This window comes from Callithrix jacchus, chromosome 9, assembly GCF_049354715.1.
Source record: "Callithrix jacchus isolate 240 chromosome 9, calJac240_pri, whole genome shotgun sequence".
NCBI lineage: Eukaryota > Metazoa > Chordata > Mammalia > Primates > Cebidae > Callithrix > Callithrix jacchus.
Genome location: NC_133510.1, coordinates 33,579,298 through 33,598,213, shown reverse-complemented (window position 1 = coordinate 33,598,213; position 18,916 = coordinate 33,579,298). Strand labels below are relative to the sequence as shown.

Genomic DNA, 18,916 nt, shown 5'->3' with positions numbered 1-18,916 from the left:
AAAAGAAAAAAAAAAGATACATTTCAGCCCCAAGTCATCCACCACCCAGAACCTTTGCAGTCACTTTGGAACTTTAAGGGGAAACATCAGACTCACTTGGTGAGAATGACAATGGAAATGCAGAAGGTACCCAGGTTCTTGATGACACTTCAGCTGCTGAATTAGTCAATCCAGAAACTGCCCTCCATCTAGACTCCTGCTGCTCAAGCACCTCAATGACAAATATTCTACAACTATTGTTGATTGCTAAAATAATCCAGACACATCATTTGAGGAAATAATTTATTGAGTACATGTTTATTTAGTAACAGTAACACATAGTTTCTCAGGAAGAGGATGAACTGAAAACTCCTCTAAGGCAAACAAAGCAACTTTCCATTATTCTTAGTTTAGATCAGAATCTATAATTTTATATTCTCCTGTAGTAACTGTCAAAATACACAAAATACTTTGAGGAAAATATTCACATTACACCAAAACTTTTAAGATAAAGAGCAGTGTATAAGTAGTATTCTCTATATATCACAGTATACCATGATGCCTTCCTGCAGTTTTAGAACTATTATTACTCAAAATATTAATATATTTATGCAAAAGGATTGAGAAAATTAAAATACCTGCAAACTTTTCCAGTTTCTGACTTCAGGAACAGGTGCAAACCACCGTATCCATCATAGATCTTCTGTTATAGCATCCATCAAAAACCACTGGTCCAGCTCTCAAATATTGATGACCATGCATGTGATAAATGCATGCTCTGCTAAGTTTTGAACTGATAACATATTGTACAGCAATGCTCAAGCCCTGGATTATTTTTGCCTGACAAAAATAATATTCTAACATTCCCTAAAGAGATTTGATACAAAGGTTGAAGATGGCATTTTTTTACAAAGTCAAATTCCTTTATGAGACAGGGTCTCACTCTGTCACCCAGGCTGGAGTGCAATGGTGCAATCTTGGCTCAATGCAGCCTCAAACTCTTGGGCTCAAGCGATCCTCCTGCTTCAACTTCCTGTGTAGGTAGGACCACAGGCACACACCACCACACCTGGCTATTTTTTTAATTTTTTTGTAGAGACAGGGTCTCACTTTGTCACCTAGACTGGTCTCAAACTTCTGGGCTAAAGCGATCCTCCTGCCTCAGCCTCCCAAAGTGCTGGGATTACATGCATGAGCCACCAAACCCAGCCAATTTACTTTTTAACAGTATATACACTTGCATTATCTTCAAAATTTTTTACAAGAGGTTGCTATAGTGTGCTATGTGTATGAATATTGAGATCCTGTATATAAACTAAACATAATCAAAGGCTCCACATCAGTTCTTCAGTTTGATATTTAAAGGTTTGACCAGGGACCCTCCAAATGGTATTCACAGTATTCACGGTGAGAGAAATTTTCATTTCTACTTTTTCTTGCCTTTTCAAAGGCTTTTGTTGGAAAACTGAGTTTACAGTGAAGTCTAATAAAATAGTACCATTAAACACTTGAAATTATTGGTAGAAATGAGGTGATAATAAATATTTTCTATTTAAACATTTGACATTGATTTGCAATCAATTTTAAACTGTTACATCTAATATGCTATTCTGTTTTTCTCATGGTTCTTTAATTGCTAGATACTTGAATAACATCATTTTAGTTTTTTTAAAAAAGAATTTTCTTGTATGATTTTTAGACTTCTAAGTTTATATAATTTAGCTTTTAAAACCTAGTTTCATGTTTAATGAATTAAGAAACAACAACAGAACAGTTTAGCCAGACTTTAATAGGCAAAACAGGGTTGCTTTGGCAATGTATAAAAGAATAACTGTTATAATACAAATCATTATTTAATCTACTTTTATTAAATATTAAAATGCAATAAGGCAATTATTATTTTAAGACATCTGAAATTGCATTTAATAAATGGGAATTGGCCCCACACCTGACATATTGCACCCCTACTTTTCTTCTCTACTCTAAGGAACCAGAAAATTTATTTTAAAAAACAAATCAGTGGTCTTTCTAAAAACATCTCAAAGAAGTTCTGATTATTACTAAGGTATTACTTAAATACAAACATCTGAAAAATAAGACAATGAATAATATCTTTGCAGGTATTTCTGCTGTCTTTTGTTCTCTTAAATCTACCCAGAATGGTTCAACTGAAAGTATTCCGACTGAGGAATAAACAGGTGTCATCTGTTGTTTCATTTGCCATCCTACGCCCAAACCTGGCCTCTCATCAGTATCATCTGGGAAAACTGCTACAATACACTACTGGGAGCAGTCCCCTCCACTTCCAACCTCTGCTGGGGAATATGTGGTTAGTCTTGCAGTCTAACACCTGGGATGGCTAAAAGGATAAAGTTAAAAAGGAAGACACTTGTGTTTCCACAGGACCTATCTCACAAACTTGGATCCAGTAAAAAAATAAATAAATAGACCGTTGAATTGGCACTAAATGATCAGTGAGTAGGTGACTGGGAAACAACTCTAGTACCAACAAACCAAATACAGCAGGCCCTGCTGCCCCATTCCATGAAAGTCAGCACCTTTCCCGACCCCAGAGAGCCTACAGTGATGGAGCATAAGGGCTACAACTCAAAAAGTAAATGTTTCCACACCATTTCTCTCTACTTCTCAATTTTCCACACAATCATTCCATCTTTTCTCTTACTCTGCCCTTTGCCATTCCCATTCTTATTTCTTTCTCTTTCCTCTCCCCTTTTCTCACTTCCTCTCTTTTCCTTCTCTTTTGATTTAGTTACATCATTCTTTTCTTCTCTACTTTCTCTTCCCGAAAAACTCTTCCTTACATAAAATAAACAAATTCATACTGGAGAGATATATGTCAGAAAATATTCAGCCTGAGTAAACTGAATGCTCTGTACAGAAAACAACAGAGCAAAACAGAACTTCAAAAGTAACATTGGTGTGGCATAATGTAAGCCATGCAGAATGCTTCCAAATCCCTTATCTCTTCTGAGTCTCATCTTTTGGGGTTCGAAGGGTATATGCTGATTGTACTTAAAAACCCTAAGGCACAGAGAAGGTTAAATAACATGCCTGAGTTACTAACTAAGAAGAGAATCCAGATCTAGTTCACAAGCTGGTCTTCTTTTCACTATACCAATAATGTCTGACTGGAAGCAAGATAAGAGAGCAATGAGGAAGCACTAATATTTCAGGGCTTTATAACCCTTATCTATTATGAACTACTCTTCATAAGAAAAGTATACATTTTCTCAAAGTGTAAATCACAATATATATTCTTAAAGGTTTCCCAAGTTCTTTTCTACTTCATAAAAATGAAGTTTGACTGCACTTTAAAGGCATCCCACTTTGGTAATCCTGTAGCCCAGAGATAGTTCTGAGGTCAGAATTAATACATAGACTCAAATAATAAATCATGTAATTTATATAAACTGCACAGGTACACTATGTTTTATGAAAGACCATTTATATGAAAATAGAATATATTCTCTAAGTTTTCCATCTATAAGTTAATCTCTCATCAACTCCAAGAACTTCATTTCTTTAGAATTCAAAAGAAGAGTTACCTTGTCTAAAGAGAAATTCAGAAAATTCATTTAAAAATTATTATAGATATTTTTTGATATCTTTAATTTTAGGTAGAAACAGTACCTAAGAGAAAACTTTTACTATAGTTCAATTTATGGTAAAATCATCAATTAGGTCAGGTCTAAATAAACCAGCTGAAGAACCTTCCAACTGATCCACAATGTAGTGTGTGTCTCAGTGTAAATAAGCCACAACACAAGTGAGACAACAGCATATGGTCCAGGTAGATTAAACTACGACCATGCTCTACACAGTCCCAATCAATTAGAGCCCATGAGGCTGAGATTCCCCATTCACTGAGGAAATTAAATCTTAAAGAACTTACTAATATACATTCATATCTTGTCAATAACCCCAAATGCTTCCTCTAATATAATATTTCAAAATTGCATTTATAATCCACCAACTGTGCCAAGAATTGTGGCACCCTAACTTCAACTTTCAAGTTGGCAAAATAATTTCCAGTGGTTCCCAAAGTAGCTAACATCTAAGTCATCTGAGGTAATTGTTAAAAACAAAATCATCATGTGACTTATATTCTCTGCCCTGATTCTAACAAACCAACTAGAAGACGGCATATTTGAGATAATCAGGGAACTCTGATTGAGGACTGGCTATGAGATGAAGCCAAAGGACTGTGTGATTCATGGTACCTACCCAAAGTGTTCATAGCAGTGAAATAACATGATGTCTGGGATTTTCTTTACGATACTTAAGCAAAGAAAAAAGTGACAGATGAAGCAAGCATGGGGTTGTTAGGGTTAGGTGTCATATCTGGAAGTTGAATACCAATGCACTGGTTTTGTATAATTTTTAAACTAAAATTTTTTTTGCAGACTCCATCCTAGACACAGCATGCCAGAGTCTCCAAGGGCCTAAGCTTAGGCATCTATTCTTAAGCTCCCAACACAAGTCTTATATAGTCAGACAGGCAGTGATCCTATTTGGGGACCATTAGAAATGATCTAATACATACTCTTCCAAACTTCAAGTTTTTGGTATTCTCATTTTCTATTTAGTAAGCTCAATTTCAACACAGTTCACAGTTTCTTATATCCACCATGGGATTCTGCCAAGGAACTACAACTTGTGTTCTCTAAATCCATCTGTTCTAAGAATGCTAGGCTGGTTATCAACATTTAATGTATCTTGCTTAAACTTTCCTCTCTCAATCTGTCCCTGACTGAACTGCAGAAGATAGAACAACTGTACTAACCATCTCTTTCTGCATATTCCATGTCTCCATAGAGGTCACAGTGTCTTCACAAAGCTAACTGCCACAATTTTCACAGGTCATATTTTTTCTTCATAATTTTCCATTTTCTACTTGAGCATTAAAATATCAGACAGAAAAAGGAGATAACCATAAAGCAGTTGGTAAAATAAGATATGTGCCCCAGCACAGTATATGATAAGTATTCAGAATCTATAGTTATATTAGATAACTGGTCAAGAATGCCAAAAAGCAGTATTTTTCTCATCTTCAAGATTTAAAAAAATTAACTGTCTTAAGTGATATTCAAAAAAGGAAAATATGCACATTAACTCAATTAAAACCACATTTTCTATAGCTGGATATAACAATCTTAATCCAAATCACCCACCAAAGTTGTTTAACGTACTTAAAGTAAGGCTCTAGACATTTGCTTCTTCAAAAGTATCTTGCAAAGCCATTATGAGGTAGAAGAAAACTAAATGGACCACATTTTTCAACTTCATTGTAACTGAAATTACTACTCACGGGAAGTATACAGCTTATGCATTTTGGTACATCACATTTTCCACCATCATGAGTATACTCTTAAGGTTCTCACCTGATGATGAGCATAATATATTTTGCTTCCAGAATGCCCAGTAAAGCTGACATTTTTCATTTAAAATGATAAAGAAAAATTTCTGCAAATATCTACTTAATCTTAAATTTGAGTTTTGGCAAGACAGTTTAATGCATACAAACAAAAGACTACATTTCTCTCTCTCTCTCTCTCTCTCTCTCTCTCTCTCTCTCTCTCTCTCTCTTTTTCTTTCTCTCTCTCTCATATACACACACAGATTAAAACTCCGAAGTTTTCACTATTTTCCCTCTTTCTTACACAGCTCAATTTTTAACATGCAGCTTACTTATAATCTAAAAATAATTTTAAACATGATTGTCATAAAAATATTTTAAAACAGAGATGAAATGTATAAAGGCACACATAGATTGTCAATGGTTACATCAGTTACATCACATTTCTTTAGAAACAGAACTGTTTCTGCTCCTGTAAACAAACTTTTTTCTCACACATTTAAAGTGAGGTTAGTGCTGACATAAAATTATTGCTCTACTCACAGTCTGAGTGCACTGAGGTACATTTTCTCCATCTACACAATCCTACCACTCTTACTTGAGAGTATGAGTCAACAGAAGTCTGCAGGCTAAAACCATACTGGAATGATAGTAACATTACAGAACATCAGAGATCAAAAATGTTTCTTTGTTGGAATCTAAGATATTAACTTATTCTTCATTACCTGAAAATACTGCTTATTTAACTTCTTTAGGAAAAAAAATTATTCTGGAGATGAATAATTCCTTCCTGAATACTTCATCCAAGATGATTCCTTCACACTTATCCTCTGATTCTTTGTTGTTTTCATCCCTTTGATTTAGCAGTCACTAAGAATCACTTTTCCTTTGGTGATCTGGCATAACGATCTCTCACGCTTTTTGCCAGCTGTTTGATAAATATTTTGTAAATTTTTCCACAGTATGTATGCACTGTTTTTTGTAGTTCCAGTTCTAAAGGTTTTAACAAGGAACGGATGTTGTCATCTTCAAAAGAACACTAGAGAAAAGAAAATTTAAAAAAATAAACAAATTTAAAAGGCAAAGGTACATATATAAATTCAATTATTTTCCAAACTTCTTCAGTTTAATATGAACAATGTCCATTTAATGTCTCATACAAATTAGATGTTTAACAAATATTTTCAATAAATTAAACATAATTATTGTCTCCCATTAAAGAAAGACAGTCGTGGTAACTCTCTGGAGGAATCCTGGAGAACTATGTACAAGGGCAGAGAAGACTCTGAGATACCGGATAAGAAGACAACCAAAAGCCCTGCAGGTATCTGGGTGAAACTAACAGATGCTGAACTGGCTAAAAGAAGAGCTTTACCACACATGACACCTGCATCCCACCTTTCAAAAACCACTCTGGCAATAACAGTGCTGAGACTGGACTGGAAGGAAATGAGGTAGAGGTATACGGTGGGAGGAATTAAAGAAGATTATATAGTTCAGCACTTCCCACAGAACCCTAACTGCAGAGAAGGATCCCAACAGTAAACAAATTTGAGAACTGTTAAATATTAGGCACTCTTTGTGTGGATTCAGACTGGCACAGGAAAAAAGTCTAAAAGGTAAAACAGAAAATAAATCTGTTGAGTGTTGTTTGACCTGTTTGTCCCAAAATATATTTTTGGCCAGAGTCCTTCTTTTACTATAAAACATATTAATATCAAGAAATATATTTTGGAAAGGGCTGTGGTAGTAAAGTGGAAACAATCTGTAATCTGTGTTTTTTCAACCAGATATTCTGTGACTTAGTATTTTCAACTAGATGTTGTATTTTCAATTAGAAAGATGGATGAGGCTTAAAAATAGAACAATTTATATGGAAGTTGAAGTTAGTGAAAAATGCAAAATCACAAAAGAAATTCAGAACTGGAAGTCTGTCAGGTTATCCCTGAGGTTCACAGGCACACTGAGGGAGAGGAAATGAAAGCACCACCCCCTGCACAATTAGTAAGTCTGCAAGAAACTGCAGTTAATCTATGGAAAAGAGGATGAACTTGGATGCTTGTTTACAACATGGGTTTTGTCACTGTAGAGATGCAAAGAGATCCTAAACTTTGGTATGTTTTGAGCAAGAAAAAACATAAGCATTAACTATATAAAACCATCGCCTCTGGAGTTATTTTTTAAAATCGATCACACATACTCAAGATAAATGTCTAAAATTGTTTTGAAGATAAAATTTTTAAAAAGAGGAGGGGAAACTTAGCCAGGAACAATGCAATGAAAGTAACAATAGCACATAGAGTGTTTGCTACATCCAGGCACCATTCTAAGAGTTGTATATGTATTAACACATTTAAGCCTCACAATAAGTTTATAATATTGGTAATATTACCCCCATCTGACAATAAAACAACTAAGGCAGGGAGAGAGGATTTTCTCACAGTTATAAATCCAGTAAGTGGTTAGGCCAGGATTTTGTCCCAGCAGCCTAGCTCCAAAAGTTCATGCACTTAATTAACCACCAGATAGCGCTACTTATCCAAACATTAAGAAAACAAAACCATGCCAAGTCAGTTCAAAAATCTTGAAGGATGAAGCTCAATGAATGGTGGAAATCTGGGCAAAGTGCTGTACTGTAAATAGATACACAAATCTGTTCAGGGTTAAATGATAAACCTGTTCACGGTTAAAACTGTAGCCAGGTTGAAGAAGGTAAACTTCATCAAGTGATACTGTCTTGAACTCCCGACCTCAGGTGATCCGCCCACGTTGGCCTCCAAAGTGCTTGGATTACAGGCATGAGCCACCACGCCCGGCCAAGTGATACTGTCAAGAAACATTTCAATGTGTACAAAAACACACTTGAACACTGGTTGAGAGGAGGAAAATCATGGGAAGTCCAAACTACTGTGATCATTATTTTTACTATATGACAATAAGAAAAAAACATGAAGGCATTTAAGAATAGAGGAAGACTACTGAGATTTCCAGGAGTATGTAGTGCTTGAGATTCAGTTTATTTTCATATGATTTAAATCCCAGTGTTTGTGGTCAAAAAAAAATTTCTTCTTCACTGAAAAAACAAAAACAAAAAAAGGCTCTTTTCCATTTTCTGAAATAAGAAGTGTTTCATGAGCTAGACCTCTTTCTGCCCGTGATATGACAAACACAATTTGACATTTATGGGAGAAGGCAACCTTCCAAAATTTCCATCTATATTAAATATAGCCTAAAAACAATGCATTCTGCCATTTACATAGTCTGCAGTGCCTGCATATTTGTGCAGTATGTAACCTACATCTAGGTGTTTCTTTCCCGGAGGCCACACGTGCCTTACCTGACTCCAGACCTCTTTTCATACTATATACTACACACTATGCCTGACATGTCTTTACCTTTTCTTCTCTGCCTGGTTCTCATCATCCTTAAAGCTTAGTTCAAATGTCAGCTCCTCTGAGAAGCCTTTCAATATACAGTTAATCATTCCCCCTTTTCACCAGCACAGGACCCAGTATACTAATTTTTAGGAAGTTCATGATTTATACTGTCAGTTGAACAACAGGAAATAGTGAGGCTGTGATGAGCATAATTAGGCAATTAGAGGTAATTTCAAAGAATAGTATATCTTGGAAAATATAGCAGAATGGCAGTTCAATCCAACAAATCCTAAGTGTTAACTATATGCAAGGCAGTACTATTCAAGACTGCTTTATGCAAATATAAGAAAAGTGTAAAGTAAATCAAAGTTAACACAGAAACATCAAGAAATAATTCAGAATAAAATGCATGATGCCAAAAATACCTTATATAGTCATAAAATGTTTTGTCCCATTTTGAATTTGCAATTTTTACAATATTTTTATTCACTCAACAACTAATATTTAACAAATATGCATGGACTATAAAAACAGATTTGCTGGTAGACATAGCCATGAATTCACACTTTAAAGATGGTTCACATCCTTTATGATTCATACTGCTCACTGCATTTCATGGCTATGACTAAGCTTCTGTCTGAAACTTGCATAAATATCCTTGTCTGAATACAATTCTTTTAAAAATTACACTTCTCACTGAATTATAGATAAGGAAAGATAAAAACACTACGCAGGAGCACCATAAAAGACTGATTAACTTCATTAAGTTGAAAAATGAATAGATGTAAGCTGTAGTTAACACAGGCCCAAAACAAACACAAAAGATAATTAATCATCTGAAATCCTTTTAAAAATAAGATTTCTTTTTAAAAAATCAAGTGTAATTAATCAACTTAAAACTCTTACTCAGATTTTTAAAGGTACACATTTATACACCAAAGAAAAGATCAAATAAACCTAGGGAAATTTAATTCTCTAAGTTTTTTTTTAATGCTTGAAGGAAACAAAGGAATTGCATTTTTATAAGGAATGCATTTATTTTCTATCCTGCAGTCTTAGAACCCCAAAAGCACTTTTCTTCATTTTTATCACCTTCTGACAGCCCATAATAAAGCATTATTAAAATACAGTATTAATTTCTGAAGGCATACAAGGCCTGCTACATTAAAATGAACATCAACACTAAATTTTATAATTCTTCAGTGAGTATAGTCATACCATGATAAACTGATTATTTAGAAGCTGTATCTGTCAAGTTGATAGGACAGGAAACTTAGCTAATAATATGCTAGAACTGTAGCCTAAAATGCTGTTAGAATTTTGTCTACCACCAAGTTTAAGAAACAGTTTTCTGGGAGAAAACTTCAATTCCTTTTCATGGCAGATCATCACCTTAACACTGTACACCATCTCCACATCCACTTCATCTTGGCCCCTGCTGACTTTCATCCATCACTCCATACACACTGAAAAGACGGATGCCTGACCTCTCCATGAATCTTTTCACAGCCTCTGAACCATTTTCTCAGGCAGTTCTCAGCCCAGACAGTCCCCATCCACCTGGCAAACTCTTATTCATCCTTCAGGGCCCATTTCAAAAGGCTTCTCTTCAAGGAGGCCTTCCCTGGCCCTTCGAGGCAAAATTGAGACACTCTTTTACAGTCCCAGTACACTCTCTGTCACCATGGATTATAGTGAAGTGTTTTTATTCTCACTGCTATCAATTAGGCTATGCTAGACCAGAGGATTTCAGTCACTATCAAATAATAAAAATCTAGTAAACAGGGGTCATCAGCTCTTCTCCTGACCCCCACATTTAAACCAAAGTAGCACTCCTATTATTTGCTTTGTTTCTAACCATACCGTATTAAACAGTCTAGCAGGACAGTATATCTACAAGAGAATTAAGTGGTCACATGTATTAATCCTTCTTCCTTAGTACCAGTGAATTCTCTAACATGGATAAGTGATATGGCTTGCTAAGTAACAGCATAAATCCAAACCTCCCTAGGATTTGCCCCAAGTCTTGGTCCTTAACATTCACAGAGATCTGGTTCATACATCCATCTAGAGGTAAATGAAGTATTAATCATCTCCCCCATCAATCCACCTTAAGTACATAAAACGGGACAAGTAAGAACAAGAAGAAAAGAGAGAACAGGCAATCGGGGGATGGGGACGAGAGGAGCAGTATAAATTTTTTCCAAAAGCATTATAAAGCGAATGCCTAAAAGACAAAACTTCGAGCCGGGTGCAATGGCTCACACCTATAATCCCAGCACTTTGGGAGGCCGAGGCGGGTGGATCACGAGGTCAAGAGATAGAGACCATCCTGGTCAACAAGGTGAAACACCATTTCTACTAAAAATACAAAAATTAGCTGGGCATGGTGGCAGGTGCCTGTAATCCCAGCTACTAGGGAGGCTGAGGCAGGAGAATTGCCTGAACCCAGGAGGCGGAGGTTGCGGTGAGTCGAGATCGTGCCATTGCACTCCAGCCTGGGTAACAAGAGCGAAATTCCGTCTCAAAAAAAAAAAAAGACAAAACCTTCATTTACAAAAGCAACAAGAAGACAATACTTAAGCATAGATTTAAGTTATATTCAAAATCTATAGGAAAAAAATTTTAAAAAGGGGTATCCAATCTTTTGGATTCCCTGGGTCATTTTGGAAGAACTGTCTTACGCCACACAAAAATACACTAAAGATAATGAGCTAAGAAAAAAAAAAATCACAAAAAAATTCATAATGTTTTAAGAAACTTTACAAACTTGTGTTGGGCCACATTCAAACTTGTCCTGGGCTACATGCAGCCCACCAGCCACAAGTTGGACAGGCTTGCTATAAAACATTCCTAAAACACAAATGTAAAGACAGCCCTTGTTCTTGGTTAGTGTGTCTCAACACCAACAAAACGTTAGCAGTCCCTATGTTAATATATGAAGCTAACAGACTCCCAATAAAAATACCGACAAGATTTTTTTTTTTTTTTTTTGAGACAGAGTTTTGCTCTTGTCGCCCAGGCTGTACTGCAATGGCACAATCTTGGCTCACTGCAACCTCCACCTGCCAGGTTCAAGAGAGTCTCCTGCCTCAGCCTCCTGAGGAGTTGGGATTACAGGCACACACCATGAAACCCAGCTCATTTCTGTATTTTTAGTAAAGACAGGGTTTCACCACATTGGCCAGGCTGGTCTCGAACTCCTGACTTCAGGTGATCCTCCCAACTCAGCCTCCCAAGGTGCTGGGATTACAGGCATGAGCCACTGTGCCTGGCCTAAAAATACCAACAAGTTTTTAAGTTTTTTAATGGAGTTTAAAAAGTTGATACTTATAGAAAAATAAATATACAATAGCTATGAAAACACTGAAAAAAAAACAGGGTATAAAGAGGGAGTAACCATCAGATATTAAAACATAGCAAAAAGCCTTTATAATTAAAATAGTGTGGTATTAGTGTACAAATGAACAGACAAATGGAACTAAACAGAAAAGTCAAAATTACAAATGGAATTTATGATAATGTCAGTATCTCAAATCTTTTGGCTAAAGATAGCCTTTTATTTTATTTTCATTTATCTTTTAGAGACAAGGTCTCACTATGTTGCCCAGGCTGAATTCCAACTGCTGGGCTCGAGGAGTTGCCTGACCTGGTCTTGAATTCCTAGGCTTACCCACCTTGGCCTTCCAAAGTGCTAGGATTACAGATGTGAGCCACCGCACCCAGCCAAATATAAATTTTTAAGTAAATGCGGTTTACCATTTTGTGGTTTTACCACAAGCAAAGTATAGTCATTTGGAAAAGAGTCAAATAGTATCTACTCCTCACCCAATATAAGAGAGTAAATTCTAAACAGAGCAAAGGCCTGAATGTAATAAATGAAACAGCATATGGGTGAATTCTCCTATAACCTGTTCTGCAACCCAAGTGTAGATTAGAAAAGGCTTTCTGATTATTACTTTAAAAAAAAGAAAAAAATAAGAGTGTTAAGCCTGGTGTGGTGGGTTACCCCTGTAATCCTAGCACTTTGGAAGGCAAAGATAGGAGGACACTTGAGCCCAGAAATTCAAGACCAGACTGAGCAACATGGCAAAACCTCATCTGTACAAGAAATACAAAAATTAGCCAAGCATGGTGGCATGCACCTGTAGTCCCAGCTATTTGGGAGGCTGAGGTGGGAGGATCAACTGAATCCAGAAGGTCGAGGCTGCACTGAGCTGTGATCGCACTACTGCCCTCCAGCCTGGGTGACAGAGTATGACTCTGCCTCAAAAAAAAAAAAAATGGTGAGGCCAGGCCTGATGGCTCATGTCTGCAGTCTCAGCACTTGGGGAGGCTGATACTGGTAGATTGCTTGAGCACCATAATTCAAGACCAGCCTGAGCAACAGAGCAAACTCTCCATCTCCAAAAAATATATAAAAGTTAGCTGGGTGCAGTTGCACATACCTATAGTACCAGCTACTTGGGAGGCTGAGGTGGGAGGATCGCTTGAGTCCCGGGGGGCAGAGGTTGCAATGAGCCAAGATTGTGCCATTGCACTCCAACCCGGGCGACAGAGAAAGACCCAGTCACTTAAAAAAAAAAAAAAGCCAGACACAGTGGCTCACATCCGTAATCCCAGCACTTTGAGAGGCTGAGGCAGGCAGATCACGAGGTCAGGAGTTCCACACCAGCTTGACCAACATGGTGAAACTTCGTCTCTACTAAAAATACAAAAAAAAAAAATTAGTCAGGCATGGTTGCACATGCCTGTAATCCCAGCTACTTGGGAGTCTGAGGCAGGAGAACTGTTTGAACCTGGGAGGCGGAGGCTGCAGTGAGCTGAGATCACGCCACTGCACTTCAGTCTTGGCAACAGAGTGAGATGCTGTCTCAAAAAAATAAATAAATAAAGGTTGATAAACTTATTACATGAAAAAATTATACAAACTGAATGGCATCAAATACCATAAAGTCAAATTGGTAGAAAATATTCACAATATGTATCAAAGGAAAAGTCCTAATATTCCTAACATACAAAGAACTTTTAACAAAGGGAGGAGAGGGTGAGAAAGACCGAACGTTCTCATGGTAATGATAGTTGTACAATTCTGCAAACATGCTAAAAGCCACTGAATTATATATTTGAAATGGGTGAAGTTTGTGGTATATAATGTTTCATTAGTCTTTCTGGGTTTTTTTGTTTTTTTGTTTTTTTTTTGAGATGGAGTCTCACTCTGCTGCCAGGCTAGAATGCAGTGGCACGATCTCGGCTCACATAAACCTCCACCTCCTGGGTTCAAGCAATTCTCCCACCTCAGCTTCCTGAGTAGTTGGGACTACAGGCGTGCGCCACCACACCCAGCTCATTTTTGTACTTTTAGTAGAGACAGGGTTTCACCATGTTGGCCAGGATGGTCTCAATCTCTTGACCTCATGATCTGCCTGCCTCTGCCTCCCAAAGTCATTAGTTATTTTTTAAAAACCTATAGAAGAATAGGTGAAAGATTTAGAAGGCAATTCACCCCCGCCAAAGATATAGAAATAGTTCACAAATATATAATAATTTATTCATAAGAGAAATGCAAATAAAAACTGCACTAAGATTCCACTTCTCACCCATCAGAATGACAAAATTTTAAAAGCTTGATAATATACTCTGTTGATGAGAATGTGGGGAACAGACCATCTCATGAATCGTTGGCAGGAATACAAACAATCCCTATGGAGGAACATGGTAATACTTTCAATCCAATAATCCCAAATCTAGGAATTTACCCTGAAGATTCACCTTCCAACAATACAAATATATGAATAACACAGCTAGTGTACATTGCTGCAGTATTTATAATTCAAACTATTGGAAACCAACAAAATGTCTAAACATCAAGAATGACTAAAAAAACTCTGCTACACATGTACATAAAATAGGGTACCATATAGCTGTTTTTTTTTAAGAGGAAATATCTCCAGAATGTTTTAAGTATAAAAAGCAAAGAATAAATGAAGATATACACTACGCTACCTTTCATGTAAGAAAATGGAAATCACAAAATATCCATGGTCTGCTCATCTTATACAAACATAGGGAGGATAAACCAGAAAACAATGAAATTGGTACCTTATAGGGGTAAGGGGCAGTTAGGATGAAAGGACTAAGATAACAGGTTACATCTGAGTAAACCTTTATGTAATTGTGACTTTGTGAAGTATATTAATTAATATTCCATGTATCAAAAAAACGCAATTATATCAACAAATATAGTGGAAAAAAAACTAAAACAAAGCATATGGAAAAAAATGAACCCAAATGTATTTCAAATGAATAAAATAATCACATTGAAAGAGAGGAAAAAAAGAACTAATCCAAGTAACTTCTAAATACAGTATTGAGTACACACCCTTGTCAGGGAGCAGGGGAGAGGAGGAGGAAGGACTGAAAACAAATCCTAAGCCATTTTTAGTAGGTTGGGTTGGGGGTGGAGACAATGGTAAAAATGGAACATTTCTGAAATTATTTTAAATGATCGTAGGATTAAGCAAATGAGAAAATGTATTGATGACAGAAGTCAGGATTCTAACTGTGGAAGTAAGGAGATATAATATAGAGAAGAAAGCAAAGAAGAGCCTTGGAAGAATGGCCTGGAATTGAAGTATCAGGGGTGAACACATAACATCATGTGTGCATGCTTATACTTCCTAGCTCTGCCACTGAAAGGGCTCAGAAGCAACGAGACTCTGGTAGCAATAAACATGCCTAACACCCAGAGCCTACTAAAGAGAACCAGAGCTCCTTTGACAGATGACTAATTTCAAAGGTAGGGCAGGGACAGTATAGGACAAACCTGGAATATTTTGTTGGGACAGAAAATAAAGAAGGTACTCAAAAAAATGATGAGGGCATGTCAAAGGGGCACAAGTAGCAGTCAATGGGGCTCCTGATGGCCCTATCTAGAACAACTTTAGCATTAACATTAGAAAGAAATAATGAATTATAAATCATTGAGGGGAAAATAAGTATCAAAGGGTTCACAGTGATTATATAGACATCAATATATGTGCAAAAGGGAGGGTTCTTCCTTATAGAAGCACATCAAATGTCAATGATGTATAAGGAAGGAGTGCTAGTGTTAAACAATCAACAATTTGCAAATAACATAGTGAAGACTGTTTTGAGCAAGAACCAATGATAGATGCTAAATCGTGTAAGAGAATGTCCTTATTCTTAATTTAAAGAAAAAAATGACTTTTTTAAGGATAAAAGAACTTGATGTATGGAACTTAAAATCAAATGTCAGTTGAGTTTTCTGAAAAAACAACTATATTGTTTTCAGAAAAAAAAGCAATGTAGAGAGAGAGAACCAACGACAAAGCAAATAAGGCAAAATGTTAATAACGGATTAGGCTGAGTGAAGGGTGTATGAAAATTCTAAGTATGCTTGTAAACTAACCATAAGCTCGAAAGTATTTTCAAACAAACAGTTAAAAAAAAAAGAAAAGGCAAATCTTACATTTCTCAGTGCTTCATAAACAGCTCTAAATGCTGGTTGCTTATCATCATGGTAAACACCTCTGTTCCCATGAAGAATAAAAATTCCATCTTCTTCTGCTTCTTGGCAATTGCTTCCATATATACAATGATCTGGTCGATAATTCCATTGACACGGAAAAACAAAAAGGCTTTCTACATAAAGAAAAGACCAAACAATGAAGCAAATACCCCTAATTCAACAGATGTAACATTTTGCAAAACTTTTAGTTAAAAAATGCAGCTCTTATAGATAAGAATTACAATAATAATAAACATGTTTGGCATTTAGATCTCTTCCAATTAAACCAATATTCAAGAAAAATTTTACTGTCTTAAAAATAAATAGCTATAATCATTAATATGACAGAATCAGATAAATGCATGTTCTCCTTTTTCACTAAGTATTATCTGTAATTCTTTAATGCAAACAAAAGGAATTTAAATAATTACCTGGATTATGAGAAAACATGATATTCAATAGATCTTGATCACCCCATGTGATGTTTAGTTTGTATTTTTTAAGCAATGGCATAAGTATATCTCCCCATTGTAGTCGTACAGTTGTCATATCATTCTGTTGATTAAAACATTCAAAAGATCCTCAGACTTTCAGACTTAAAATGGCAGCTTGATGACAGTTCTTCATTCTTCCCACAACTACCATAACAGAGCCACAAAGAGAAATGCAAACTCCCCATGATATCAAGTGACATTTCTAACCCTAAATGTGAAAAGGGCTGTCTAGGAAAAGAGAAGATAAAAGAAAGAATGAGTGAGTGTGTGTGTGTGTGTGTGTGTGTGTGTGTGTGTGTGTAGACAGATATAGACAGATAAAGATGTGTGTGTGTGTGTGTGTGTATATATATATATATATACACATATACATATATATGTGTATATATATGTGTGTATATATATATATATATATGTTGCCAATTTCTTTCAAGTTTGCTCCTATAAATGCTATCTCTTTTGTTACTATTTTAACAGGGGAGGAGGGTTTTCCATTTTATCTCCTAAAAGGTTGCTATTTGTATATTAGAAAGCACAAGCAAAGAATTCTGTAAAGAGGTACCATGAATGATATACAAGTCAAACAAGATTTCCTAGGGAAAATAACTGGGTCCAGTCTAGCAGGTGTATGCAGTCCCATAAACTCTCACCGTCCCAGAGGGAGGCAAGTTAGAACTGGCATCTTTGGCAGCATTAAAGACTACACTCCACGAAAGAGATCCTAGTTTCCTGATGCCTCTCTCATACTATCGAAGAGCTGACAGATTCACCCAACCCATTTAACAACTGTAAGCTTTGATATCAGAATTACAACCCTCCTAGCAAAAGTATTTTCCTATTCTTGGTTATGTTAACTGATTGACATGTCAACACTGTTTTCAGCAGACCATACTAGGCTACTTGAGAAAGAACTCCTGGAGTTAGCCACAGTAAATGGTTTGACTCTCCTTTTAAAAGTAGTAATTTTTGTATTTTAATTTTCAACCCAGCCAAATTAACCATATATCCTCAATGTTTATAGTAGTTTTAATAGGTTGAGGTCTCCCAGGGATGTAAATATGTCATGCAAATAATAATAATTTTACATCCTATCTAATTTTTATACCTATTTCTTTCACTTGTCTAATATAGGAGCTTGTAATTCCTCCACGCTGAAAACCACTACTTAAATATTACTTAATAGTTATGGTTCCGGGCACAGTGGCTCACGCCTGTAATCCCAGCACTTTGGGAGGCCAAGGCAGGCAGATCAATTGAGTTCAGGAGTTCGAGACCAGCCTGGGCAACATGGTGAAATCCTGAATTGAATAGTGGACCTTTTAGATCCCTGTGACTCTTTTAAACTATCCACAGTATAAACCAGCATTCTTAATAGTGCAGTTCACATAGTGTGCTAATATGTACATTTTGTATATGTCCCCAATAAGATTAAGAAATTAAGTACAGAAATTAAGAGTAAGATTTAGAAACTTTTACAGCAAGTTGATAGTTTTACGTCTACTTAATATGTTTTTCCAGTAATCTATCTTTTACAGAAGTATTGGCTCATAACATACTGAATTTTTTTAAAAAAATTAATCCTTTGCCATAGTTTGAGAAACAATGTTATAAGCAATTTTATAATTTATAGTAAATTCAATGACAATATAAACAATTTGTCCTTTAAATAAAAAGAAGGTCAGAATTCATGAAAAAAAATCCACATACTTAAATTGATCTACAATTGCATTAACCTTCTGTGAAATTTCTTGGATCACAGTATACATAGTAATTATAATTAGAATTTTTTTAATGTGGAAAATGATTAAAACAAGTTTTCCTTAAGAAAATAATTTGAAAAGATAACTATTTGAAATAAGTCATTGAGTATGTTTAGGAAATATTAGGCTCTGAAAAGAAAAATATCAATTACACAAGGACAAAAACCAGCAACACATTCAGCAGACAGAACTGGTGGAGCCCTTGTACAATACATGTTAAAGTCTTCATGTGAGTCTATCTATTCAAATATATAGAGAAATATAAATATAAATTTTAAAAACCAATATAAATCAAATATATATATTTAAATATATTATCTCACAAGAAATATATCTATTCTAAGAAAATCAATGAAAGTCAAAATTAAGAGTCCAGTGCAGTCTTAGGAAAAAAATCA

General features: G+C 35.8%; 1 protein-coding gene across 7 annotated transcripts in view; it reads right to left on the bottom strand.

Moving 5' to 3' along the window:
- Positions 1-268: 268 nt before the first annotated feature.
- Positions 269-18,916, bottom strand: part of GXYLT1 (glucoside xylosyltransferase 1) — a 62,861-nt gene continuing 44,213 nt past the window's right edge. For 2 of the 7 annotated variants that reach the window (XR_013522703.1, XR_013522705.1), the window contains 5 exons: positions 16,696-16,819; positions 16,226-16,398; positions 6,082-6,395; positions 5,900-5,996; positions 269-4,890 (listed from right to left, as the gene is read on the bottom strand). Coding sequence is in view for 2 of the 7 variants with exons in the window: in XM_002752364.6 (XP_002752410.3) it covers positions 6,234-6,395; positions 16,226-16,398; positions 16,696-16,819 (459 nt within the window). In the remaining 5 variants the exon portion in view is untranslated. Of the gene's footprint in view, positions 6,396-16,225; positions 16,399-16,695; positions 16,820-18,916 lie in introns of all 7 variants that reach the window. The other 5 variants (XR_622708.5, XR_013522704.1, XM_002752364.6 and 2 more) reach the window with 3 other exon arrangements.